This window comes from Schistosoma haematobium, chromosome 4, assembly GCF_000699445.3.
Source record: "Schistosoma haematobium chromosome 4, whole genome shotgun sequence".
NCBI lineage: Eukaryota > Metazoa > Platyhelminthes > Trematoda > Strigeidida > Schistosomatidae > Schistosoma > Schistosoma haematobium.
The window spans coordinates 2,576,390-2,604,164 of record NC_067199.1 but is presented as its reverse complement, the minus strand read 5'-3'; the positions used below and the strand labels follow the sequence as shown (position 1 = coordinate 2,604,164).

Below are 27,775 nucleotides of genomic sequence, written 5' to 3'. Positions count from 1 at the left end.
TACAAGTGACTTCTCAAGAGTGTGTTACAAAGAAATGTAACATATTCGTAAGGACTACAAACAATGTTCCAGCATAATTTGCTATTATTTTTTGCCTTAATTGTTAAACACACCTAGGTTTCTATATGTAGGAACCAGTAATACACTGCTACCGAGTGCGGGATATGGTTAAGCGAAAGCTTCTTTTATTCCTTTCATAGCCATTTGGTTCCTTTGATCGATGGTTTTGTTTAAGTGGACCAATTGTTACCTTGAGATGATGTGTTTTTCAATCAGGTGAAATTTATTTAACTAGATACTGTGTAAATCATTCGTAACTTCTCGACATCAATATTTTAGTTTCGATTGCCACATTTTCTTGACCTCACGCTTTAATTACTTTTTATTGTCGTGTAATGCTTTTATCATTCGGTGTAAGTGTATACTGTGTGCCCACTGGTTCATCGGCTCGCCTTCTCTTGTTCTTTTCTTTTCCAGATTGGCCTACATACTGCTTCGCATACACCCTTAGCACGCAAGCTAAATTCAAGCCACCTACCAAAAACTGATCGTCAAAATCGACAGCGACGGGTAAGTATTCTCTCTGAGGATATATGTAGATCTACATATATTCTTTCTGTTTTGTTCGAAAAAAACAGTAGTACATAAATTGTAATGCATATTGTTCCAGAAGGTTGAAATTGCGATATGCAACCTCAGTAGTTTTCGTTCGCCCGGAAGAAGTGTCAAAAACCCTTTCAAAATTGTCTAAAATGATGAATTCGTCTTCTTACGCATGTTAGTTTATTAATTTCTACAAGACTGCAATTAATGCTTATCTTGTTTGTTAAATAATTGTAACTACACTCTTATAGAATAATTTATCATTTCTCAACATTAAATCAAGTTATACAGTCGTCTTGAAGACAAACACCTTGGTTATTTTGATTACTTTATGCTCCTTTTAATTACTCAATTCATCATTCGAAACTATTTTCATATTCACTTGTGGAATAGTTATTTCATCATGCAATTCTATAACCTAATCAGTCTTATATTGGTACCCTGAAGTATAAATATATGTGTGTCAATATACTATCGCAGATTTATTATGACAATGTAATTGAATTGTAATATTTATTCAAATAATTTGCTTTTTATTAAACAAAAAGTCATCATGGCTTAATTTATATACAAATATAATTTAATACCACTTCAAAATATAGTGATCTATTAGCCTCCCCTCTGGAAAGGTTACTGAAAAGTAAGTGAACTTGGTTAATTGGTTTCATGGTTGTTATTCTTGACAGTGGAACATTAAGGTAAATAAATCATTGTAATTTCAAATACACTTTCTTATTTATTCCTTATTGAGTGACGCAGGATCTAAGTAAGTTGTTCATATTAAAAACGACCTCATTGTGACATTTAAATTAGGCAAATTTGAACTCCAGTTTAAAATAGACACCTTGTTGCAATAACATTGGCAGTAAAATCTCCAACATTCTTGACCAAACAATAGACTTTTCATGACAAATCTAGTGGGACAGAACATCGTAAATTGTGTTGAGTAAAATGTTTTTTCCTTAACGCTTTCTCTGTCTTTTTTAGTTGAACCATATTCAACTAATCAAATGTAAACCTGACGTACCAATACTCATTCAGTACAGCTCACACATACGATTTTACCTATTATTCTTCTTTTGTTTTTCCTCACTCCTTTTCTCAAACATATGCTTCACTTTCAAATTATCTGAACACTTCTAGTTACGCAATACTAGTAATTTCCAATAATTATAAATTCATTGTCCGTTTTCTCAATTAATTCACCTACTTCCTATAATTAAATATTGATTCGAGATTTCATTATTCTTATCACAACCGGTACATCTGTCGTCACACTATCAATTTATACTTCATAATTATCATATTCATTTGTTTAATTCACTTTTTTGTTATCACTAACTCTTAAACGACCTTGATTGGTTTTATATGTCCACATATGGATATAAATATTAAGGTATAATAAGGTGAAACATGATGAAGGTCCAGTTGAAAACAATATTGTTTGCTTATACATGTTGCTTAATTCACAATATGAAAACTTTTGACTTTTGCGTTTGAAAAATCATACTATGGACAACAATCAATAGACAAATATGGTTTATGGTTTTAAACTTTTATCATTGTGACTTGTACTTACTTACTTACTTACGTACTCTTGTTACTCCTCGTGGGAGAGCATAGTCTGCTCACCAGAATTTGCCATCGAAATCTGTCCCGAGAAATCCCTCCAGTTGTTTCCAGTTGCTACTTATCCTTTTCATATCGGCTTCCAATTCTCAACGCAGTGTGTTCGATTGCCTTATTTTCCGTTCCCCATCAGAGTTTCAAGTTAGCGCTTGCTTTGTGGTGCAGTTTGATGATTTCCGTAATGTGTGTTTTATCTACCTTCAAAGTCTTTTTCTAATTTCATCTTCAGCTGGAAGTTGATTTGTTCTCTCCTACAGTAGATTGTTGCTGACGGTATCTGGTCAACGGGAATTTAGTATCTCGTGTAAACTTCTGTTTGTACATACTTGTGCCTTTTTGATTATGATTGTAGTAGTTCTCCACGTTTCAGCTCCGTACAGTGGAACTGTCTTGACGTTCATGTTGAAGATTCCGATTTTGATATTGGTTGACAGCTGTTTAAAGTTCCTTATGTTCTTCAACTGTAAGAATAAGGTTCTTGCTTTGCCAATCCTTGCATTTACGTCGGCATCGGATCCTCCTCGTCCATAGATGATATTGCTACTCGGGTACGTGAAAGATTACACGTTTACCAGAGTTCCTCCATCAAGTGTGATTGTGTTGTTCTCCGTGTTGCGTTTGACGATCTTGGTTTCCCCTTGTGTATGCTGAGGTCTGCTGATGCAGAGAATGCTGCTACACTGATTGTTTCGACGTGCATTTGTTGGTGTGTATGGAACAGAAGGGCAAGTCATGTGCAATGTCCAGATCGTCTAGTCGCATCCAATCTGTCTATTGTATTCTGTGCTTTCCGTCAGATATTAAAGTCTTTATAATCCATTCAACCACTCAAATAAAGAGAAAATTTGGGAGCAAGCAACCTTGTGTGATACCTGTCCTCACTTGGAATGTGTCTGTCAACTGCCCTCAATGTATAACTTTGCGGTGTAGTCCGTCGTATGAATTTCGGATGATGCTGACGATTTTCTGACGTAAACCATAGTATCGAAAAAGGTTATATGGGGTTCTCCTATTCACACTATCAAATACCTTTTTATAGTCAAGGAAGTTGATTGTTATGCGTAACGAACTAAAAACTGTTTTTAATGAATAAATCACTAGAAATTTGGGCGAGACTATAATATACTAGCGATCCAATCAGATACAAGATGACAGCTCTCAGACTTTGGCGCAAAATTCACTCATCCGTTTGGTTAAATAGAGTTTTGGCATTATAGCTGATGTCAGGTCGTGATGAAAACCCTAAACCTAATTCCTAAACTTAACCATCAACTTGAAATAATAATTCTAATTTCTCACGCTGGTTTATAACCCTCATTTGGTCCTAGTTATTAGTAGATGAACACTCTCAAGGTCACTTGAGCGTCATTCACAGATCATCCATAAGTTATAGTCTCTCCGAAATTTGAACTTTCTTTTAACAGACCTATCACCAGCCTAGGAGTAACTTTTATTCAGCCTGAAGTTCTATCAAGCATTTTCAAATATCTGACTTGTTTAATTATGAGCAACTACTCAATAATTAATGAGAAGACATATAATCTAGGGAGATGACCATTTTATAAGACCGAATGCACAGAAATCTTACTTATTTAAAATGCAACTAGGAAAAACTTGATTTATTCTCATCATTTAAATAGACTTATGAATAGTATCATTGTTAGACAATCTTATGTATTTCTCTTTTAGTTCAAAATATCTTGATAATAATAGTAGGAAATTTTGATTAATAAACCTTGAAGCTGAAATGAGTCAATCATCATTTGATACACTGCATGCTTTTGTGAATAAAAAGTTTTGATCTTTTAAAGTTGTAAGGGTGAAGACATTTAAACAAACCCAATAATTCATATGGCTTGGTCATTTTAATTCATCCACATAGCATATTCACTTTCTAATTATATCGTTAACAGTGTTATGAACTTTTATTACTAAGTACATTTTTTTATCAGATTACTTTACCATTAAATATATAGGTGATATGATAGAATGACTTTATTCTAATAATAGTTAACATTTTCTAAATATAGATAAAAATTTATCTATAGTTCAGTATTTTTTTGTTAACCCCCATGTTTTAACCTAATTCACAATACTTTACAATCAGTAATTTAACAGTAATTATTTTCAAGTGAAATCATTTTGTATATAACTTTATGAACTTTTTAATTAGTTCCTACCACAAACTTCCACCGTTAGAAAAGTGCAGAGTATAGTTTGAAAAATATCTTGTCTTCATTAACAATTTCTGAGCGCTTCATACTCATAATCACATAGGATGTTAAGTTAACAATGCTTGAGTTTCGAAATCTTCACGCTACTTGACTTTCTGGTTTTTAGTGATTTTCCTGATAAGGCACGTTAGTGGTGAAAATTACTTCCGGAATCTTATGTCACTTTTTTTAAAAAGTAAAATTATATTTCGGGCGCATATACACTCATACATTAGCTTCTGAACAAAAAATATACTTGAGACTTATACTTCCGTTTTAGGGGATTGGGTTACTTTGTATAGTTTCCTAAATACAAATGACTGTATTAATGTTTTTACCGAAGGCTAGAATAACAAGATCTGTAGAGTAGAACGAACCTATTCCTCTCTTCTTTGACTTCTCATAACAAGGTTACAAGTGCAATATAGTTGTTTGAGACTTGAAAGAACATAATCAGAAAAGGAAGAAGATACAGGGTATAACAATAAACATAATATCTAAGCTTAATTTATATCGATTTGTTGAAGAATAATCACCAAAAGTTCATTTTTGATAAACAACTAGTTAGTTTAAATAATCATTAACATTAATATATTATAAACCAACACAACTATAATTTTCAACTGCATACAATATTCTTCACAACCATATATAATGTGCTACAAATGAGCTTCGGATATTAAGTTTGTTTACAGATAAATATACTTCTATATAACATGGCAGATTTTATCATTGAGTTATATGTTCTACTTGATCGAGGATCAGAAGAATACAACTGTGACATCAGCTAAAAAACCTAGAAGACAAATAATATAACTGGTAAACATAATGCTATCCAGTTGGTCTATTGTGAAAGACCTGTATTAAGCATTGAAGTTAATGTCGATGTACAAGTATGATTTCTTTCGAAGTAGATGCCGGTAATAAATAGCTTTTCATTGCCTGAGTCAAAATATTCTGTCAGGCTAAACAGTTAAGCAGTGGTCAAGTATAATCTCCTTGATAAATTTTACCCTATACTTATTGGGGAGAACTGGCTAGAAATGGTTTGTAAATCGAAATGTATGTTTCCACCACTTATGATTCTCGAGATCTTGGAAATAGTGAAATTTAATGTTGATTCATTTCCTGTTCACTATTGGATTTCCGTGTTATTGTAATATGTGAATAATTGAACTGCTGTTGTTTATATGAGTTTCTGCAATGTTCTGTCTGTCAGTATTCTAACTTCTCTTTCTTTTACAGTCAATAAACTATTTAAATAGCTCGTTTTTTTACTTATTACATGTAGTCATTTTAATGTTTTCATAGGTCTCTTTTGTTCAAACTAGTGGAAATTCCTGCTTATCAGATGATTGAGACATCAAATATCACACACAAAACAGTTACAGAATTTGGTTGCGTCCAGAATGACAGTAAAATTGACCGGTACATAAACGATCATTCTTTACGTTTATCAGACGCTCAAAAATGGCTTTTAAAGGTAATCATCATCATGACTATCACTATTTTTTTTAGAAAACAAAAGATGAACCTAAAGCATATTACTTGATATCAAGTCTTGAAATGCAACTTTTATCTAATATGTGCTATGCAATAAATGCCAGAAAGACAATTGATATTGGTAAGTACTTATTTATATCTAATTATATGTATGTATCTTGATTATGTGTATTCATTTAGATAGCTCGATTTTATCTAATGGTAGCTTTTACATTATTTTGAGGAAAGTATATCCTATCTATTCTCGAAAAACATTTCCTAGAAAATCTCTTTATTGTATTGTTACTGTTATTCGATAAGTGATTCATTGTCTTTAAGTGTACTATGTATGCGTATTCTTTGTATACAGATAATATAAAAAAACTCAGTGATTTAAAGGTAGAAAGCTTGTCGGGAACAACTAAGGCCATGTATGATAGAACACCTAGTTTCGTTATCGGCTTTTGCGATTAATCTGGATGTTCGTGGCCAATTATGAAAAGCAAATATTGAATTCGCTATGTAAACGAACTAGCTGTTATCGTTAAAAATATTTACAATTTGATTAGCAGCATCTTTGATGACACAAAATTCAACTTAATAGTAAAACCAGACAAAAAGCCACCATTTTTGCATAAACCAGTCACTAGGACTAATATGGGAAAACTTAAAACTCAATTGTATTAAAAGTCTGTCTGTTATAACTTATAGCCTGTGTGCCCTGGTAATGTATAACGTGATGATACCGCCAATTAGAGAGCAGTGAATTATCGATCAGACCAGTGACGTACAAAACGCGTACGAGATGTCTAGAGTACTTATCGGTCCTGCTTCCTGCCTAGCCCAGCCAGTTAAGTCCAGAACACCAATTTCAGCCTCTGCAATATGAATTATGTATTCCAAACATACTGGGTTTATATACCAACCAGACAGACAACATCGTACCATAAAATAGGAAACAACATTTGTACAGGATTTAGCCAAATGTGGCTGTGAATGGGGTAGGTAGTAATTAATAGACAGGGCATAACTCGAGAATGGTAAATGGTATAATAATAGTTCATAGGTCAAAACAAATCTCATAATAAGAGGGAAATGAATATGAACAGTTGTTATCTAACAATCATACGACAAAAATATACGCATAGTATTGGACCGTTAATTGATCCCAAAAGTTACCATTCATTATTCTTATCGGGATAAAAACTGTCCATATTTATGAAATACTCAATTACAGTCACAACAAGGACCTAGTGATTCACTAAATCGGCTGTACATAAACCTTATTCAGAAGGATGAAGGGATATTATAGCACAGAGATTACATGAAGAAAGGAAACAAGACACTTAATGGATGTATTCTAGAAAAAATGGTTACTCACAAAAATTTGCCAAGAAATATCTGTCAAACAAACTATGGAACACCAAGTCAGCAGCAAAAGTAGGCAAACGGATAACTTTACTCAATATAAAAAATATCTTCAAAATTACAAACGGATTAATAAGGCCACTAGGGATAAGTGTTACCCGCAAAATTAAGAATGTTTTGGGATCACTACTGTACATATTAAAAGCACCACGACAGATGAAAAAATGAAAAAACGAAGTCCCACCATCCTCACTGAACACTATAAAGTATCTGCTCTCTTCGTCTTTGCTTTCATGAGCACCAGTTATCCGTTAATAGTGCAAAATCTATCAGTCAATAGTAAAACGGATTAGGAACTGTGATGCAAGAAGTCAGATGAGGATGGAAAACAATTAGAATAAACAAACAAATAATGATGACATAGTTATGGATAAGCCTTAACCTAATTTCAGATAAACAAAACAGGCGAATAATCAATTCATAAAGAGATTTCAATAACTTCCTTTTCTTTGAAATATCTCTTGACAATGTTTCCAGGAAAGAAAATTGAAGCTTAGTAACTAAACTCTCCATTTTAGAGAATACAACACCTCCAATATTTACAATTATCTTCAAAATTAGTGTATATTTGAGATTTAGGTAACATCTTTTGGGTTGGCTATCTTTTAAAAAAGACTAACAGATGTAGTTAAACATAAAATGAGTATCGGTATTTATTATCTTTAGAGTCTTGTTCCATCTGAAATACTGTTGCATAATTTTGTGTACATGTAGAATGCTTTAGGTTATATTTTCAAAATATTCACTTTTGTCTTCAAATGAAAAGTGTTATATAATACGGTAAGAAGATGAAATTTGTTCTGAATTTGTGATTCTCATTACATTCCCTACACCAATTCATGGGACTAACTGCTATCAATAATTAAATTAATTCACTTGGTATTGATTGCCTTGTATCTTCCCATCGAAGTTTAAGACTGCAGTTGATCAGTCTGTTATTGGCATATATGGATACTGTGCATATGCCTAGATATTGCCTTAATTCACAAGCTTTTTGTAAGCAATGGTGAATAGTGGCTGACAGTGGAATCCAGGACGCTCGTTTCGTCCTATTTGGGACTCGTCGGCTGGATGTATCTGTATCTCAGAGTTGATGTTCACTCTGGGACTCGAACCCAGTACCATTCGCTTCAAACGCCATCGCGTTATACACTGATCTACTGAGTCCTGATAGCCAATTTATTATCAAACCATATAACATTCAGATCTTAACGATCAAATAAGAATTAGCAAAGAAAATTTTTTTTATCGAAAACATAGTTTCGATAGAACAATGAGAAGACGGAGTTGATCTGAAAAATGTGATGTATTTACGCTATACATTTCGAACAATCTGGTCACTCATATACTTGTCAGGTCATTTTTATATGAAAATTAATAAAGGTCAGTTAAATAAAAGTTCAAGTAAAATAACAAAAGGGAGAGATAGAATAAGAAATTGTCGCGTTATCCTAGGCCATAAAGTGACTTAAGGATTACCAAGGTAAAACCAAAGTTACGACAAATTGTTTTTGTACATATAAGGGGGCTTTAAATTTATGAATAGCCAAGCCTTCAATAAACCTGTGATTTCGTACTCGACAATTTCTATACAATGTTTTAAAAGTTGTATTGATGTTAATTTTGTGACCCGTTTCAATTATATGTTTCGCTATCGATGAACATAGTTTTTCTATCTCCTACGTCGATCAGATCATTTGACACTAATTGGTTTTGCAGCCATTTAGGCACATGTTCAATGATCCCTGATTGCATTGTTCGATTACTCTTCCCTGTATATGTGTGACCATACAAGCATGTCAATTTGTAAATACAATCGGATGTGACGTAATCATTTGTGCATTGTCTAGGTCTATTTGGAATCATGGGGTTAGACTTTTCAATCACAACCAATTGAGCAGCATAATAGGTTTTCTTGATGGCTGCTTTCAACCTCTGTCTTAAAACTATGCTGTTGGATTGAACTCGATATGATAGATTGATATAAACTTTCTTCTTTGGAACTAAATAAACAAGAGATCTTGGTATTAACTGACTTTAGTACCTATTAATGAACTTTAGTGGTTAACCGTTTGCTATTAATGTGTCAGTCAGTAACTTTTCATCTTTTTCCACTGTGTCAGCAGTGCAAATTCTTTGAGTCCTCTTATAGAGACACTTAATGAAGCTTCGCTTGTATTGCAATGGACAAAAACCTGGGGCGGAAGGCAGTGAACAGAACTTCATAACTTTTAAATCATTTTCTTTTGTCTTGATAAGTTACAAATCTTGATAACCTTAACTTCATAATCACATATTTACTCCTATATTTTATGATAATATAATTCACTGTATTGTATATATTTTTCAAAAAAAAAATATAGGAGTTTATACTGGATATAGTACATTGTCTATCGCTGAAGTATTACCTTCAGATGGTTGTGTGTTAGCCTTGGAGATAACAGATGCTTATCTAAAAGATTATTGTATACCGGCTTGGAAAATGGCAAATGTTGAGTCAAAAATCGACTTTCGACTTGGTACAGCAACTCAAACACTACGTAAGCATAGTATTAATGTATATAAACTATGTTTTATATGATTTCTCTCTTATATTTTTGATCTAATGATAACTGATGAAATTAAATAAAACCAATGTAACTTGTCCATTAATTTTAAAACCATATATATAACACAAATAGCAACACATATGAATGGAGTGTTTAAACTGACAGTAAGTAATTTGGATGTTGACTATTGTGATGTGCTTTACTTAACTGATTATATTAGCTATTTCGTCACTTAGTTCATGCAGTAGATGGGTTCTGTACTTTTAAATAAAATAATACTCTCAGCGAGAGGTTTTGTGAAAATTGTAGTAATTTAATAATTGAATTCATGAGTCAATTGAAGCTAGACCACCGTAGAAAACCTGGGAGCACTGGGCGGCCATTTCGTCCTGGTACGGAAATCCTCAGCAGTGCGCATCCATTATCCTGCCCCACGAGATTCGAACACAGGACCTATCAGTCTCGTGCGCGAACGCTTAACCTTTAGACCATTGAGCCGGCCGGTAACCGACGGTGTCAATGTCTAACTTCAATCAATCCACGGAATTGCGTCACCGTCCACCATTGTCTTAACCAAGTTACTATCTCACAACAAACCCGGTTGAACTCCATTGATCACTGCTTCTCAATAAAACTCCGGGAAGTGATTATTACTATTTCTCACTAGAACTCCATGAAATAACTCTTGGAATCAGTCACTAGTGAGCATATGATAGGTCTTGGGTTTGAATCTCGCGCGGCGTGATGGTGAATGCTAGCTGCTGAGGAGTCCCATACTAGGTTGAAACGGCCGTGCAGTGCTTCCAGGTTTTCCATGGTGTTCTAGCTTTAATTATTAAAAATAATATACGTTCCGTATAAATATTCTAATTGAGAAATTAAAATGAATCTTATTGGTCAATGGATAATATTCGCGAAAATTTCAACTTTACATTTATAATCTCATTAACCTGTATATACCATAAATTGCTATTCGATTGAATACATTGACAATATATTGGTGAAGATTTATAAAACCACTTTCCATTGATAACAATCCATTCAATTTTGCATTATTATTTTTAATAAATCATAAAATTTAGTCTTTGAGGTGTTAAATATTCCTTTTTAATAACTTTCTTGTAAGAATCATTCATTAGATATATTACTTGATAAATAATTTATATAAATGTGGAAATAATCTATCACCAAACGCGAGGTAAAGAGGACTAACCAGCGTAGTTTTCGAACTCACTGAATAAATACGACTTTTATTTAATGTAAATAGGTGATGTTGTGGTGTATTCTACTTATATCGACATAATTAGTATATAACACGAGCCAGGAATATAATTTCTGACAGCAGAAGATTGAGAAGGAAGGAACGGAACAGAAAACGATTGATATGGAAATGATGGGACAGTGAAGTATGAGACGAGTGATTGACATTTGCAAAGTAACAGTTAAGATTAAGACAATTGATTGATCTTTTGCAAATGAAGTATTTATTGTATAGCTCTCAGATTTTACTAAGGTGTTCTGTAATTATGTGTATAAGTACATCCGTTTGTCCCCACTCGTGTTCTTGTTTACTACAGTATCATGAGGAAATCATTACTGTAGTGATAAATTATCTGAAAGAATATATTCATCAACTGACCAAATAAATATTAGTCATTGAAGGAACTACACTGTCCAGGTTACTTGATAAACTAGTCTGTAAATTATAAATAAATGATTATTTATGAATAAAACAAATAGTCACTGTATTTATTATGTAATGTAATCAAAAATTAAAATTAAACACTATTAATGCATATTAACTAATACAAGTAATGATGAACTTACAGCTATTAAACATTAGCATATTGAAACTCATAATGTTAGGCTCTATTTCTAAATATCCTTTTAATTGATTGTTGTTTTAAAGTACATATTCGATACAATAATAACAATAAGAATAATATTCAGAAGTGCGAATCCACGATCCCGCCCCCCTCGGTATTCGAATCCAGGACCTATCGGTCTCGCGCCAGGCGCTTAACCAACTAGACCACTGAGCTGGCATCCAACGGTGTTAATCTCTAACTTCAAGCAATCCACGAAGTTGCGCCACCGTACACCATTGTCTTCAGTGAGTTCCTATCTCACAACAGACCTGGTTGAACTCCACTGGTAACGACTTCCCACTAGAACTCCAGGAGTATCTCCTGAAGTCAGTCATTAGTGAGCAGGTGATTATTATTATCAGAATGGGTTTTGTGAAGATTTTTAGAAATTCCACTGGTGGATGCGCACTTCTGAGGAGTCCCATACTAGGACGAAACGGCCGTTTAGTGCTTCCAGGTTTTCCATGGTGGTCTAGCTTCAATTGACTCATGATTTCAACCAGTGAATTTTCTAAAAATCTCCACAAAACCCATTCTGATAATAAGAATAGTCGTTTTTTTTTCAAAATTATATGTTTAGCATAATATGCAATTCTCAGGTATTATATCTTGTGGCCTTATGCCCTGTTAATATATAACGGCCAATTGGAGAACAGAAACTTATCGACCGGACCAATGATACATATGCCCATATGAGCAGTTTAGAGTCTTTGTCGTTTCTTCTTCCTGCCTAGCTCTGCCTGTTGAATCCAGAACACCAATCTCAGCCTTTGCGATATGAATCATGTATTTCAAGGTTTATGTACAAACCAAACAAACCACATCGTACCATAAGATAGGAAATAACATTTGTACAAGATCTAGCCAAAAGTGACTGTGAATGTGGGAGACTGTAATTAATTGACTGGGTATAACTCAAGAATGGTAAATCGTATAATAATAATGATAATCTATGAGTCAAAATAAGGCTTATAATAAGAGGGACATAAATATGCATAATTTAGCTACTTAACAATTATACGGTACAGATATATGTATCGTATTTGTCCATAAATAGTTCTCAAAAGTTACCATTCATAATTCTCGTCGGGATAATAAAAACAGGATACAGTATTTCACTACGTTCCCATTACTTTCATTGACATAATGAAAATATATGTACACATAAATACATGAAATAAGTAAATTAAACCATGTATAATGAAATGATGTCCTCAGAAGATAAACTAAAAATCTTTGCAACAGAGAATAATCTTCCGGTTCAACAGTATAAGCTTTCGATAATGCAAGGAGAAGACGAAGTTCATCAGAATTATGTGATGATAGATTTGCTCAATACATTTCGAACAATCTGATTACACATAATATACTTGTTAAGAACCTTTATATATGAAAATTAAAAGGTCAACTAGACAGGTTAAGGGTAAGTCATAACAAAGGAAAAATAATAAAGTGCACAAAAACAAATGTGATTACCACTCTGAATAATAAATCAGTATTACCAGGGTAGGTTAACTGTATGGACAAATTGTTTTTGGACACATAAAGAGGGTTTCAATTTCCGTATAGCCAAGGCTTCAATAAACCTTAGTATACGTCCTTGAAGGCTTTTGTATAACACTACAAATGCTGATTTGATGTCAACCTTATAACCAGTCTCAATCAAATGTTTCGCAATCGCCATATCTTATAACCCGTTCGGTGAGTATTTAGTGTGCTACATGCGGTTTTGTATAGCATTTATACCTTTGTTTGCATTCTTTTGGAAGATATGGAGATAGAAAGATATGAAAATACTGGATGGTTTGTAATTGATATAATAATACTGATCAATTGATTACAAGTTTTCAAATATCTGTCTACCACTATATTTATAATAATATTGAAAGATTTACCACTTACTCAACAAGTTGTATCTAAATAATGATACTTTTTCAACATTAAAAGGTTACACAAATTATAACATGATCATTGTAGTGCCTTATCATCTAGTACATTTATTGCATATAAACTTTGAAAGTAGGTTAGTTTTATAATTTAGAATGTACTTTTATCATCAGTAAATCATATACACTGAAAAATGTCCTGAATAATATAAGAGTAATAGTTACTTATGTTTTTTTGTTGTTGTATGTTGTAAGTGTAAAAATGTGAAAGTCAGGAACAAATAGAATCAGCTCTGTTCAACGCTTATAAGTTGATCAACAACAAAAATGATCTCATATCATTAGATTTCTTGATCAATAAACTCCTATCTATTAGTTAAAAGTGAAAATATAGCTTAGTGATTAAAATTTAGTACTGAGCTAGTATTTATGGATAGATGTAGTTTAAAATTACAGACGTTTCCGATGTGTTTTCCACCGATTAACTTTGTAATTTGGTTATAATCTAATTTCATTATATTTCTAGAAAATTTGATTGATAATGGACAAAGTGAAACATTCGATTTTGCTCTTATTGATGCTGATAAACAAAATTACAGTAATTATTATGAATTATGCCTTAAACTGATCCGACCTCGTGGTATAATCGCAATTGATAATGTATGTGTCTGTAGATTTTTCCTTCATTATATGAATAACCTTTAATTTTATCTGGTTTAAATATAGGTTAATTGTTTTTTATATGAAGACATTAGTAAACAGATATGAAAAGTACTTAATGAATGATAGTTATGCTATTCTATTTAACTTTTCAGTATTTTTTAACTGTACATACTTTTCATTTTGTATTGTTTGTTCAAATCTTCCCATTGATGTTTAAGATTGTAGTCGATCAGTCTCTTATTGCTATATGTGTATCCTGTACGGAATGCCTCGATATTGCCTTAAGTCACAAGTATTATAAGCAAAGATGAATGGTGGCTAGTAGTGAAATCCAGGACGCGCATACCATCCAATTCGGAACTGATCAATTGCAGGCCTGAACGTTAATAGGAAGATTTAAACAAACAATACGAAATGAATTTATACTTCACCTCATTGTACAAGCTAATGGCTATCAGGACTCATTAGCTAAGTGGATAATACAATAGCATTTGAGGCAAGCGGCATTGGGTTCGAGTCCCAGAGTGAACATCAACCCTAGGATACAGGTACCTTCAGCTGACGAGTCCAAAATGGGACGAAACACTCGTTCTGGATTACATTGTTAGCCACCACTCATCTTTGCTTATATTGTACATACTTTTATTTCATATAGTCAACTATAAAGTTGAAGAATATCATGAATATATTGTCTGTCATAAAACTCAACTGAAAGTTTCCCATGGAATCGGTTACATATTCGCCAGCGATGTTAGTTATAATTATTGCATTATTTCATGGATAAATGTTTTCACTTCTTCAATTCAAAGGTTAAAGAAATGTTCTATCATTAGTAGTAGCTATAATAGCTGTAGTATATATATTTCACTAGAGGAAATACATAAACATTTTAATCACAGAAGGGTTTTTGTGGATATTATAGTAATTTAATAGTTGAATTCATGAGTCAATTGAAGCTAAACCTTCATGGAAAACCTAGAAGCACTGGACGTTCTATTGTGAGACTCCTCAGCAGTGCGCGTCCAAGATCCCACCTCGTGATATCCGAACCCAGGACCTAGCAGTCTCATGCACGAGCGCTTAACCACTAGATTACTGAGTCCCATACTAGAATGAAACGGCCGTCCAGTGCTTCCAGGTTTTCCATAGTGACCTAGCTTCAATTGGCTCATGAATTCAACTATTCAATAAATATTTGTTTACTTTTGAAAAATCTGAAAACTTGTTGCTGTCGTCATTGTTGTTGTTGTCAATACAATATCACACAAAACAATAGAACATGAATGATCAAAATTAGTTGTCTTTTAAAAAAAAATTATTCAAGTTATGAAATGTATATTCTTTTTGTTAAATTACATTATTGTGTATTGAATGAAAAGTCAGCTTATCATATTGTTCATTGTGTAATACATATAAGTGTTTGACGTGACTATGAGTTATGGATGAACCAATCAGGTATAAGATAACAGATCTCGGATTTTGGAGCGAAATTCATTCATCCATTTGATTAAATAGAGTTATGGTAGTATAGCTGATGTTAGTTCGTGATGAAAAACCTTAAATTTAATTCCTAACCTTAACCATCAACTGTAAATTATAATTATAATTCTTTACACTAATTTATAACCCTCATTTGGTCCTAGATAACAGGTAGACAATCTCAAGATCACATTAGCGCCTTTCAAAGGTCGTCCATACATTATAGTCTTACTAAGTATTTCACATATTATAATAACTTATATTTAATCTGAGAACATATAAACGCAAATATCTAGAACAGTATCATTATGATGTTTTTGAAAAAAAAATGTGATTTTATGAACACAGATAATAATGAGCACTTATGAAATTTTACTCGGTCAAGAATGAAGTTTTTTGCTATATTAAAAATTGACGGAATATAGGAAAGCAAAACTATTGGTTTCAGACTAGTAGTCTAAATGTGTCTCTATGGTCGTAAGGCATGAAACACCTGCCCTGATCTTATATGAGTTCGTGGGATGAGCCGTATTAAGGAATCCGGATCTAGAATGTAGTAACTGTTCAGCACTACTTTTCTCAATCCCTCTCCGATCTAAGTGAGTTAGTAAGAACAGCATTTAAAATGCATAATAATTCCTTACTTACTTACTTACTCCTGTTACTCCTCGTGTAGGAGTATAGGCCACCTAACAGCACTCTCCATCCAACCCTGTCCTAAGCAATCCCTTCCAGCTTTTCCCAGTTCTTATTCATCCTTTTCATATCTGCTTCTACTTCTTGACATAATGTATTCTTTGGCCTTCCTCTTTTCCGCTTCCTTTCAGAATTCCAAGTTAGGGCTTGTCTCGTGATACAGTTTGGTGATTTCTGTAATGTATATTCTACCCACTTTGAATGTCTTTTCCTAATTTCCTCTTCAACTGGAAACTGGTTTGTTCTCTCCCACAGTAGGCTGTTGCTGATGGTATCCGGTCAATGGGTGTTGAATATCTTGCGTAGACAACTAATTATAAATACTTGTACCTTCTTAATGATGGTTGTAGTAGCTCTCCAAGTTTTAGCTCCGTACAGTTGAACTATCTTGACGCTCGTATTGAAGATTATGACTCTAATAGTGGTTGAAAGATAATTGTTTTGAGTTCAATATGTTCTTGGATTGTAGGAATGTGACCCTTGCTTTGCCAATCCTCGCCTTTACATTTGCATCTGATCCTTCTTGTTCATCGATGATTCTTCCCTGGTACATGAAATATTCCACCTCTTCCAGAGTTTCGCTATCAAGTATGATTGGGTTGGTAAAATGCACAATAATCTTGACGGAATAACCTGTGCAAATAATACACAAGTTTTTTGTTTTAATTTCTTCCCAAGGTCATTTGGTCGGGACTTGTGGTCGATGAGACTGATCAAACCTCCGAAACTGTTGGTATAAGGGAAGTGAATGACTTGATAGCTGGAGATAATCGTGTACGAATCTCTTTGCTAAATCTTGGAGATGGGTTGACAATCGTTGTGAAAAAATGATCTTTGAGATACATATTCTACAAACATACACATGTATTTGTAACTAAATGATGGTTGATACAAAAACGTGTATATCGATTTAAGTTGGCGTTCATATTTTTTTGGTATAATCAACATTACGTAACCATATTTTTATTTGTCGAAATGTCATTTCATTTTCCAATATTAATGATATTTTTTTAATAAACGGAACACACCCATTATGGCATTCAATAAGAAAGAAAGATTAGTTCAGCGAAGAGTTCTCTTTTCGATGAATTCATTTTCAAAGCTGTACAATCGCAAATATATATACTTATTTTTACAGGGTGATAATAATACTGATAATAAACTTCTGTTATACATGGTGACAGTGAGGTTAAATAAACAAAGGTATTAGAAAGAAAAAATTTTTTTAAAACAAGGAAAGTTTGATAGTTAATGGCCACCTGCTTCACCTTCTATCTTCCCTTCAAATCTTCTACCTCCAACCGGTTTGTTTTTATTTCCACGATCATTCCGATTACATTTCATCTCTGTTTCAACATTTTGTGTTATTTTATCATGCTGTGCCATCCTTACCCGATGAATATCTAAGCCATTAACTATCAAACTTTCCTTGTTTTAAAAAAAATTTTCTAACACCTTTGTTTATATAACCTCACTGTCACCATGTATAACAGAAGTTTATTATCAGTATTATTATCACCCTGTAAAAATAAGTATATATCTATTTGCGATTGTACAGCTTTGAAAATGAATTCGTCGAAAAGAGAACTCTTCGCTGAACTAATCTTTCTTTCTTAATTAATGATATTGTAATAAATTCTTTCCATTGAACTCTTCGACGCAATATGAGAAAAAACGTGAAACAATATAGCTTGATCAATACTAATCATACTGAAGTACTAATTCTCAACAACGGGATATCGCTGAATCTTAAAAAATAAGAGAAGTCTTCATACATATTCGAGTAAAATTGGTGTGACCATAATTTAGCGATGATTCAACAACAATGTTAAAATGACTTAATGATTTTAAAGCTAGTTTTTAGCCACTGAGCAAAAATTCTGTGTAAATGATAAGTATTTTGAGATAGAGTCGGTAAAACTTTATTATTAGTTTTTCAGAACTCATTAACAACTTACACATTCAATACTCATTCAGTGAATCATGACGCAGAAAATAATGGCCAATTGACCTTTTTAAACATGCTTTTAAGTCGAAGGGAGAATGATACTATAAGACGGTCAGTCTATAGGAAACCAACTTGGACGGGACAATACTTAAATTCCCATAGATTCTGTCCATTGCAATACAAGCGAAGCTCGATTAAGAGTCTCTTTAAGAGGACTCAAAGAATTTGCACTGCTGACACGGTTGAAAAAATGAAAAGTTACTGACTGACACATTAATAGCAAATGGTTTTCCACTAAAGTGAGTTAATACCAAGATCTCTTGTTTATTCTGTTCCAAAGAAGAAAGTTCATATCAATCTACCATATAGAGGTGAATCCAACAGCATAGTTTTAAGACAGAGGTTGAAAGCAGCCATCAAGAAAACCTATTATGCTGCTCAATTGGTTGTGATTGAAAAGTCTAACCCCATGATTCCAAATAGACCTAGACAATGCACAAATGATTACGTCACATCCGATTGTATTTACAAATTGACATGCTTGTATGGACACACATATACAGGGAAGAGTAATCGAACAATACAATCAAGGGTCATTGAACATGTGCCTAGATAGCTTCAAAATCAATGTGTGTCAAATGATCCGATAAACGTAGGAGGTAGAAAACCATGTTCATCGATAGCGAAACATATAATTGAAACGGGTCACAAAATTAACATCAATACAACTTTTAAAACATTGTATAGAAATTGTCGAGTACGAAATCACAGGTTTATTGAAGGCTTGGCTATTCATAAATTTAAAGCCCCCTTATATGTACAAAAACAATTTGTCGTAACTTTGGATTTACCTTGGTAATCCTTAAGTCACTTTATGGCCTAGGATAACGCGACAATTTCTTATTCTATCTCTCCCTTTTGTTATTTTACTTGAACTTTTATTTAACTGACCTTTATTAATTTTCATATAAAAATGCCCTTTAAATCCAATAATTCACCAGCTAGCCTATAATCAATGTGTCACTGATTAGATGTTTCATTCAACAGTTTACTGAAAACAAAATGATTCAAGCAAACATTCCCTTTATTACACACTATGTACAACCTACATTAGGAAGATTTAAGTATTTGACACTTGCATTTTCATTCAATGATGATGAACATAATTTTTTTTTATGATTCTCAATGTTCTCAATATAGTACAATAGTATTTATACAGTTCTTTTGATATAGTGGAAAATAAAACGTTCATTTTTAAATATCCTTCAAACAACTGGAAATTGTTTTTCCAACCCAAGCTAGTCCTTAATATCATAGTTTTACGATCTAGTTTATCAACAATTAGTCATAAACCGTCCAATTTGTTTCTGCTTGAATTGAATACTTCACATAAATATTCCTAATCACAGGAAATATCTGTAATGTCATAAAAGCTTTTGAAAGTCAAACTCGTAAGTGTCAACACTTCAACAGTTTCTTTCTGCAATACAATGAAGCTTTTGATCAAAATATTGTCTTTTGGCATGTTTCTTCTGCTCGCGCGCGAAGCCAGTAGGTCCTGGGTTCGAACCCCGCGTGGTGCGGGATCGTGGATGCGCACTGCTGAGGAGTCCCGTACTAGGACGAAACGGCCGTCCAGTGCTTCCAGGTTTTCAATGGTGGTCTAGCTTCAACTGACTCATGATTTCAATCTGTGAAAATATATGGATTGTTTCAAATAAATAAGTAATTGATATTATGCAAACCAAGTCTTAAGTAAATGACAAATAGTAGCAGCCTCTACAATTTGTAGCGGCAAATAAATCCTCTTTAAGTCTTCGACATTAGACTGTAGTTACCTACTTTTATCAAGAGAACGCGATTGGTTTGATGGAAATAATTATTATTATAACCAATTTTACCAGTGATTGTTTTACCGTGTTTGTTTGTTTAACTGTACTGAAGACATACTTTCTTCTGTTGATTTTGACCTTGCACGTATTCGGTTACGCTCAGTAACCGCACTTATAACCTGGCACAATCTCGGTATTCTTTCGATACCGCGAGATCGCCAGCAAATATATCTCGACTACAGCCATCAACTGCCTTCTGATATTTGGCTTACGGGGATTTTATCGGTTAACTGGCACGTAGTCTTCCCGTAGTGGTGATCATAGTCAAACGTGACTCGACGCCACACTACAAGGTGCTGACCTAACTGAAGGCGCTCGGTCATGCATCCGCACCACATCACAAGTGGGAACGCCGTGCTCAGTATACCCTGCAATCATTAGCCAGCGTAGATCAATAGATTCTCGATATATCGATAGCCTATCAAATATATTTTCGAACTTCCTGAACCCTGACTTTTGATTTCACTTGGTGGATACGATTCATAGTAGGTGTTACTGGTTTAAGCGTTGTCAAACTACAAATACCTGTGGCATCTTCAAACTGAATTGATTCTAACAGATGGCTGTTAGGATATAGTACATTATCCTCAAAGTTTGTCATCTTGATCACTAATCTTTATTTGAGATACTCTGTATTTACATTGGGACTGAGACACAAATCGGTGTCTTCCGCTTTTTAACAAATTTTTCGGTTGTTTTTATTACAATCTTAGATACACCAGACCGCAGTATGCAAGGTTCGGTGTTCTTTATAGGTGCAAACGAATTTAAGTTGTGGAACCATTAGTATTTGTTCGTTCTTACCAAAGTGATTTCTTCTAGAAACCTATTGATCCGTTTTTGACTGGTTCATTTTCGTCATGTGTTGTTTCTCACTGCACAATTTCATCGTAGTTAAAGTATAAAACTGTAGAAGCATACCAATTAAAAATATCAATATTGTTTATGGTTGTCATTAACATATAGACGTTTGTTCGTTATGCACTTGATCAATATAAATATTGCTTTGCGCTGATAGTTGTGGCTCGTAACTGTTAGCAAGTCCATAGCCTGTACAGCCAGTTGTCTGTTTTTTCCTTAGTGGTTGGTGTCTAAGTTCGAGAATAGAGTTTCAAGGTAGATCGTTGTCCATCTGTACATCAAACACGACAGGGAGTATTTTTTGAGCAAATGAATTTGGCAATTCTGTGGATATAAGTGAGCAGTCAACAATGTACAGGAAAGAAAGAAATCAGCTCACCAAAAGTACAATTCAAGAGCTGAATTGACTGTCGGCTAAGGCACACTTATCTTACCCTATTAAAGTCCGATCGTGTACATGTTGCGTATTTCAGCTTTTATTTTACTGTTACTTAAAGGTGTATCTGGATGTTTCCTTCGAATGATTTGCATCTGCATGTATTTAAAATAATGATATATTTTTGGGGCTATTGGTTTGTCTAGATTTATCAAACGTCATGTAGTAGCACTTGTTATGTGGAAAGTTCTAGGAACTCCAATATCCTTGTAATGGGGAATGATTCAGTGGCGTACTTCACTTTAGGGACACAAAAATACGATGACAAACAACATTTCGTGTACGGAACCGTAAAATCCGTACAAAAATAAGATGGATGGGATATTAGACAACTTCTATGTTATTTACAATAACTAGTTACGATAATACTTTGTACTATTAATCGTCAAATAATAAAGTGGCCCTAGCAACACAGATATAGTGCTTTTTCGAAAAATGATAGAAACGTAACGAGTCGGTGCTTTGCATATGTGATTAGTTAGCAGTCCGAAACAACAAACCATAGTAGTAGATCCAGTCAATTAAATGAAAACAGAACTAATCATGAGTAGATTAATCGATTAGGAGCCCTAGAAATTAACAATGTTAGTCAGCACAAAATCGGAGCAGTAATCGAAAACCACAACGACATCAGAAGGCTTAGATTGCACTGAAGATGAATAATGCTAATCCCGTGTTATCCGAAAGGGAAATGAAAAATGTAAATGAGGGTGCAAGAGACATTTTGCGTTTACATGTTTTGATGTGTGTGGAAATCCCCGTGGCCGCACTCAATATAGAGGAGTTTCTCCATTTCCTTTTTTTGATTTACATATTTCGTTCAAATATTTTGATTTGTTTGCAGTCATCATGTTGTTGTAGTGCTTGCAGATTCTACGATAGACTAACTACGTTATGTCTTTGAGTTTTTAAAGGTGTTTCATGTTTATTTTTTCAACGTTGTCTTTTAACAGTTGATATATTGTGTGACTGTGGTTCTGTTATTCTTATGTGAAATGATAATTTTTATCCCATTTCACTAAGACTGAAACGTGTTTCCTATTTGTTGGGAACATTTGGTGGTAATATTCAGCATTCAATTGTATCATTCAACCTACATACCTATTATCTTTGTGTGGAATGTTTCATGGATGACCGAAATATTTTTCCTATTATGACAACTGAGTCCTATCAAGTCATGTTATAACTGGTTCCTGTGTCTGTGAAACAATGTACAGTTCAGACTTATTTTTTGGTTCGTACTTTCATTTTCTTTCATAGTACATCTTCTACACCCTTTTTTCATTAACCTATGTTATTATGAAAACACTAATGTTCACTATCATACTTGTGTTCTACTTGTACTCGAAGGGGATTTAGTGAGAAAACCAACGGCATATACTTACTGAAGTTCCTCAGGTTTAGATTTTACGGAAGACGCTAAAAATGGAACAAAGATTTTTGGTTATGCAGACCACATACATAAATACAGATAACAAAATAAACGTTAAATATAAAGAAAACAAAGGAATTCGTCACAAGGAAATTCATGTATAAGAGGATTTTTCCGGATTCACACATTGAAATGTCCGAGACAGATTTTGCAGCGTTAATCGACTTCGGTTTTTGCTTGCACGAGCCAAGTGTTATTCGTCGTTTATCCTTTAACGAGTAAGATTAAAAGGGCGTTTGTCAGAGTAATATCACCCCTAACATCAAAACCATTTGTAGGGCATTTCTAGAGATTTCGTATAACCTGTATAGTTTTTGTCTTAGCATTTGTAAGATTGTGATTGCAGTAAGTTGCACCTAGTACAATTTGTCGTTTCGGTGTCATAGAGGTATAAAGCATGTTGACAGCCAACGTTGGTGATCGCTGTAAAATCGTCGGGAGCCTACGCGAGTTAGTAAGGAATGGCGAAGTCAAATCTCACGGCTGGTACTTAACGTGGTTTAACACTTCATCTTCTTCAGCTATTATGACGACCGTGCGACACAAATAACGCTATTACCGATTATATTAGTAAGAGTGGGTACGAGGAACAGAGTGAGACTGCTACCATATGATACAATCTTTGGCGTGCAGTTAATTGTGTTTGTTGATTATCCTTGATTTTGATGATGGTCGGTAAACTTCTCGACGTTCATTGACCTGACTCCTGGATGATTTGTCAAGTTCTGTGGCATTTTACTGGTTGTATAATACTCCCCATCAAATTCAGCGGGCGTTCGAATCTGTACCTACAGACGTCAGTTTCCAATTGGAATCCACATGTATTTAATCAGGCCACACGACGCAGAGATCAAGCACAAAAGTAAATTGGAACTGGCTATTCTACTTATGGACTGCCAAGACCAATGAAGAAACTTAGAAGGTATAGGTACTACCAACTTGAGGGAACCCGTGTAGGTGTATTACCTGTCCATTTACATAAGGCTCATTCAGATAAACAAGAAGAGGAACCTCACGCGTTTCAAAATGAAAGCATAAACGGCTTATATATAAAGGCCGATAGTTGGCCGAATAGAATGAATGAGTCGTGTGAATTATGTACTTTTAATAATATTCACAATAATAATTTGTTCTCAACTGACAGTCTGTCACTCGATGCATGCCAGCTTACAGGCAAGATGGAATTGCTACAGAAGATACAGTCTTCATTGTAGTAGGTTATTCAGTTAGGGTGACATTTTATAGAGCACATTTTTCACAGAGTTATGGGGAATAACACTCCCCACATATGAATGCAGATAATAATAAGACTCGTATTGTCAATACGAGTGTTGGCGAGCATTATGGGGGTTGCATTGCGACGTGCAACTGGTGGTCGGGAATAAACCCACAGAAAATTGAGAACTTCTGGAAACGACAACCTTATATCCTTCTGGAACACTTGATCTATTAATGATAGCGCAAGATAAAGTCACCGGTTTCATATGTGTCTTCGGTGGCACATCTCGAGGGGTGTGAAAAGTAGGGTAAGAAAAATAATTTGAAGCAAAGCAGACAATGGTCATGCCTACTGAAGTTGAGTTTTTCATATGTTTTATTAGGTCATGAGCAGGCTTTGTTTCCAGTGAATTATCTAATTTTGCTTGTAATAGGATTACTCGGTAGGAAGTTAAACTAATTCGATGGCACAAACATGATATAAAGAGGTATTTTGCATGATCAATTGGCGTCGATACAAATGGTTCGCGATATGTAATTTGACCATAAGGAGCTGTTATTTAACGACACGTTCTCCTCTACAGACATGGGTAGATTGAAATTATTTCCTCACCATCATGTTTGCTGGTTAGTAACGCCGCCGTCCCTCCCTTCGTAATGTTAGGCTCCATTACGTTTGTGATATGTCTGAATATTGCCCGAATTCAAGCTCCTTGTTGGAATATACTATCTCTACCAGTTCCATGTGACAAGCAAGTCAAATGGCAAGAGCTTTTATATCGTTTTGCTCTACAGACAAGGTTGAGTTATAGTTACCGACAAGACTATAATTTATGGGTGAACCGATCACGTATAGGATAACAGGTCTCAAATTTTGGAGCGAAACTCACTCATCCGTTTGGTTAAATAATCTTGGCATTATAACTGATGTCAGTTAATAACAAAAACCATAAGTATAATTCATAACCTTAACCGTCGACTGTAAATCACAATTCGAAGTCCTCACACTGGTTTATAACCCTCATTTGGTCCTAGTTGTTAGGTGGACACTCTCAATGTCACCTTAGCGTCGCTCAAAGGTCCTATCAAGTTATCTTACATCAGATAGAAACATTGCTGAAACATGAATGTCTCAAACTGCGAACCAGTAACATGAACTTGCTTTTAATTTTACGTACAAAACTGAGCTAAGACATCCTTCTAACAACCGCCGTTAGAAATTCAAACGTTTGGATATGTCAGCTTTACAGGTTAATCTACAACAGTTGGATAGGAAAGTACACTCACAGCTTGATTTGGAGGCTCATTGGGATTTCTTACCTCACAAGATCTCTCGTGCTACCAAACAGTCTGTCCCACAAGCAATCCCCAAAATTTACAAACAATCTACAGTCATAAGGAATCGCCCCGTTCGATCGCTAAGACGCTGTAGGGCCAGCGAAATGTCATTAAGCCCTAGCCAAATCATCCGGCAGTCGGGTCATTGAATATCGAACAAATCATCGATCCTCATCATGGTCAAGGACAACCAACGCGCATCAGTTAATCGTACTCCATGGACTGGCCCATGCGTCAGTGGTCTTACTTTCGCTTGTATCTACTTTAACTAATATATTTTTGTAATAACGTCCTCTGTGTTGTATAGTCTTCAAAGCATCTATGGTGACTTGGTACCTCAATGGGGTAGTCCATGAAAGGTGCTGACCACGAGGTGTGAGTTCGACGTTAGCTAGTTTATCACACCATTCACGTCTAACTCGAGTAGGCCTCCAATCATTTTCGACATACATCATCTACGTTGGTGATCTACAACGCAAAAGCACTAATGAGCGGAATACAAACGAAATAGTGGCGACAGTACATATGGGCATTGTAAGGAAGCAAGGAACCAATGCAATAAAGCAGAAAGGAAGACAGGATTCAGTTTCAGGTTAAGCTTATCGATAAATTTGTTTTCACTCCGTAAAGTTTCTTACGTCATGTAACCTCTCTTCGACAAGCCAGAATCGGAGCTAAATGTCCAACCGAAAACGTTGGTGATGTCGCTGACCTTTTGGCGGAACAGTACTTTCAGGCATTTCAACCGGCACATACTTGCTACATCGTCGAAAGCTTCACGTGCAACTGAACAGAAATGAACCTGAGCGTCGATTTATTGTATCAGAGACTTTTCGTTCGGATATGGTCCGTTCAGTTAGATTGAACGGACAGGATTCAATCCTGACATGGCCACTCTGTGTCAACTCCTAACTATTGACGAATGCGTCTAAGAGACGAAAAGTTTGATTGACAAATGATACGGTACCTTCAATTGACACAACTAACTGACGCAATGATTCTGCCAAATTTTTATCCTCAACTGCATCAATAAGGTCGTATACAGCATAGATATTTGGATGAACACTTTCGAATCGTATAATCTCTTGTCTGATAGCATTCGATATATCATTCAGAGAAAACTGTGAGCTCATGATGGTAAACCCTCTACCATTAGACAGTTCATAAATCTGGCGGTACCAAAAGTTGCTTTCCGAGGTCAAAGCATCTGACCGTTCAAATTTCAAATCACACCCTTTACAATTTGTGAGTATTACTCTCATCGCATCAAATAATCGTGCTTTCAGAAATTCGACTTACGTGTAAAGATACTTCTTCATTTTGCCAACCAGCTGACGATGATGGTCAGATAGACAACTATCATTGATCTCAAAGGGAAGGTTAGAATCATATTCTTTGAATTCTCGAAAGCTAGTGGCGTTCACCACGATTCGTTACTGGGACGTCTTCTTTCGTTACGTTGATATAAACGACATTCCTCTTGAAGCATCATCTGACGTATGACATTTCACTGACGATGTGAAACTCTGGAGAGAAGTGTACAACCAAGATGATTAGCTGGCACTTCTGGTGTATCTGACTAGACTTCAAAGTTGGGTGGACAACAACGGACTCTTCTTTAACACTTCGAAGTGTACAGTTACCCATGTGAAACATGTTGCAGACAACGCATGCAGCTTAGGTAGTCCCGGCTAGAGGTATCCCGTGTTGATGAATATCTAGGGGTTTGGCTACTCCATGATCTGAAGTCCTACGCTAACTGAGACAAAGATGCCTGCCGATCAAACCCTGCACTAGTGACTTGAAGCTCATTTTTGGTCAGTTCGACGGTAAAACTTTCTACCTGACCAATGGGGGAACTCACATTCAGGACTTATGACGTGCGCTTGAAATAACTTAACCTCTATCCATTAGAGTATAGACGTCTTAGAAGTGACCTTCTAATGACCCACAGAATCCTAAAGACTTCTGAACATTCTCTTGAATATCTACTGAAGATCACTCTGAAAATATAATACTTAGGGTTATACCCAGAAATTGGATATGCATCGTAGTGTCACGGACTATAGGCACACCTCCCACTCCTTAAGAGTAGCAGAATACTGAAATTCGTTACCAGACGAGGTCGTCCTAGCGACTTCCCAAGAGTCTCCT

The 27,775-nt window shown here is 34.7% G+C and overlaps 2 protein-coding genes across 3 annotated transcripts; one reads left to right on the top strand and one right to left on the bottom strand.

Annotated features, from left to right (window-relative positions):
- Window positions 1-230: 230 nt before the first annotated feature.
- On the top strand, window positions 231-17,925 carry COMTD1_8 (Catechol O-methyltransferase domain-containing protein 1; the record flags this gene model as incomplete). Of its 2 annotated transcripts, none has more annotated exons than XM_051215463.1 (6): window positions 231-570; window positions 5,757-5,928; window positions 5,964-6,069; window positions 9,719-9,895; window positions 14,185-14,318; window positions 17,175-17,925. In XM_051215463.1, 5 exons carry the CDS (start codon window positions 5,797-5,799, stop codon window positions 17,325-17,327), a joined length of 702 nt encoding a protein of 233 aa, XP_051065968.1. The 2 variants fall into 2 exon arrangements, with proteins under 2 accessions (XP_051065968.1, XP_012794065.2); XM_012938611.3 differs by lacking the exon at window positions 231-570 and adding an exon at window positions 5,331-5,338 and having other exon boundaries at window positions 17,175-17,327.
- Window positions 16,449-27,096, bottom strand: MS3_00007206 (uncharacterized protein; the record flags this gene model as incomplete). The annotated part of the gene is made up of 8 exons (XM_035730960.1): window positions 16,449-16,517; window positions 16,578-16,742; window positions 16,821-16,883; window positions 16,975-17,040; window positions 17,062-17,115; window positions 26,801-26,828; window positions 26,933-26,977; window positions 27,080-27,096. The coding sequence occupies 8 exons, from the start codon at window positions 27,094-27,096 to the stop codon at window positions 16,449-16,451; spliced, it is 507 nt and encodes a 168-aa protein (XP_035588683.1).
- Window positions 27,097-27,775: the final 679 nt, after the last annotated feature.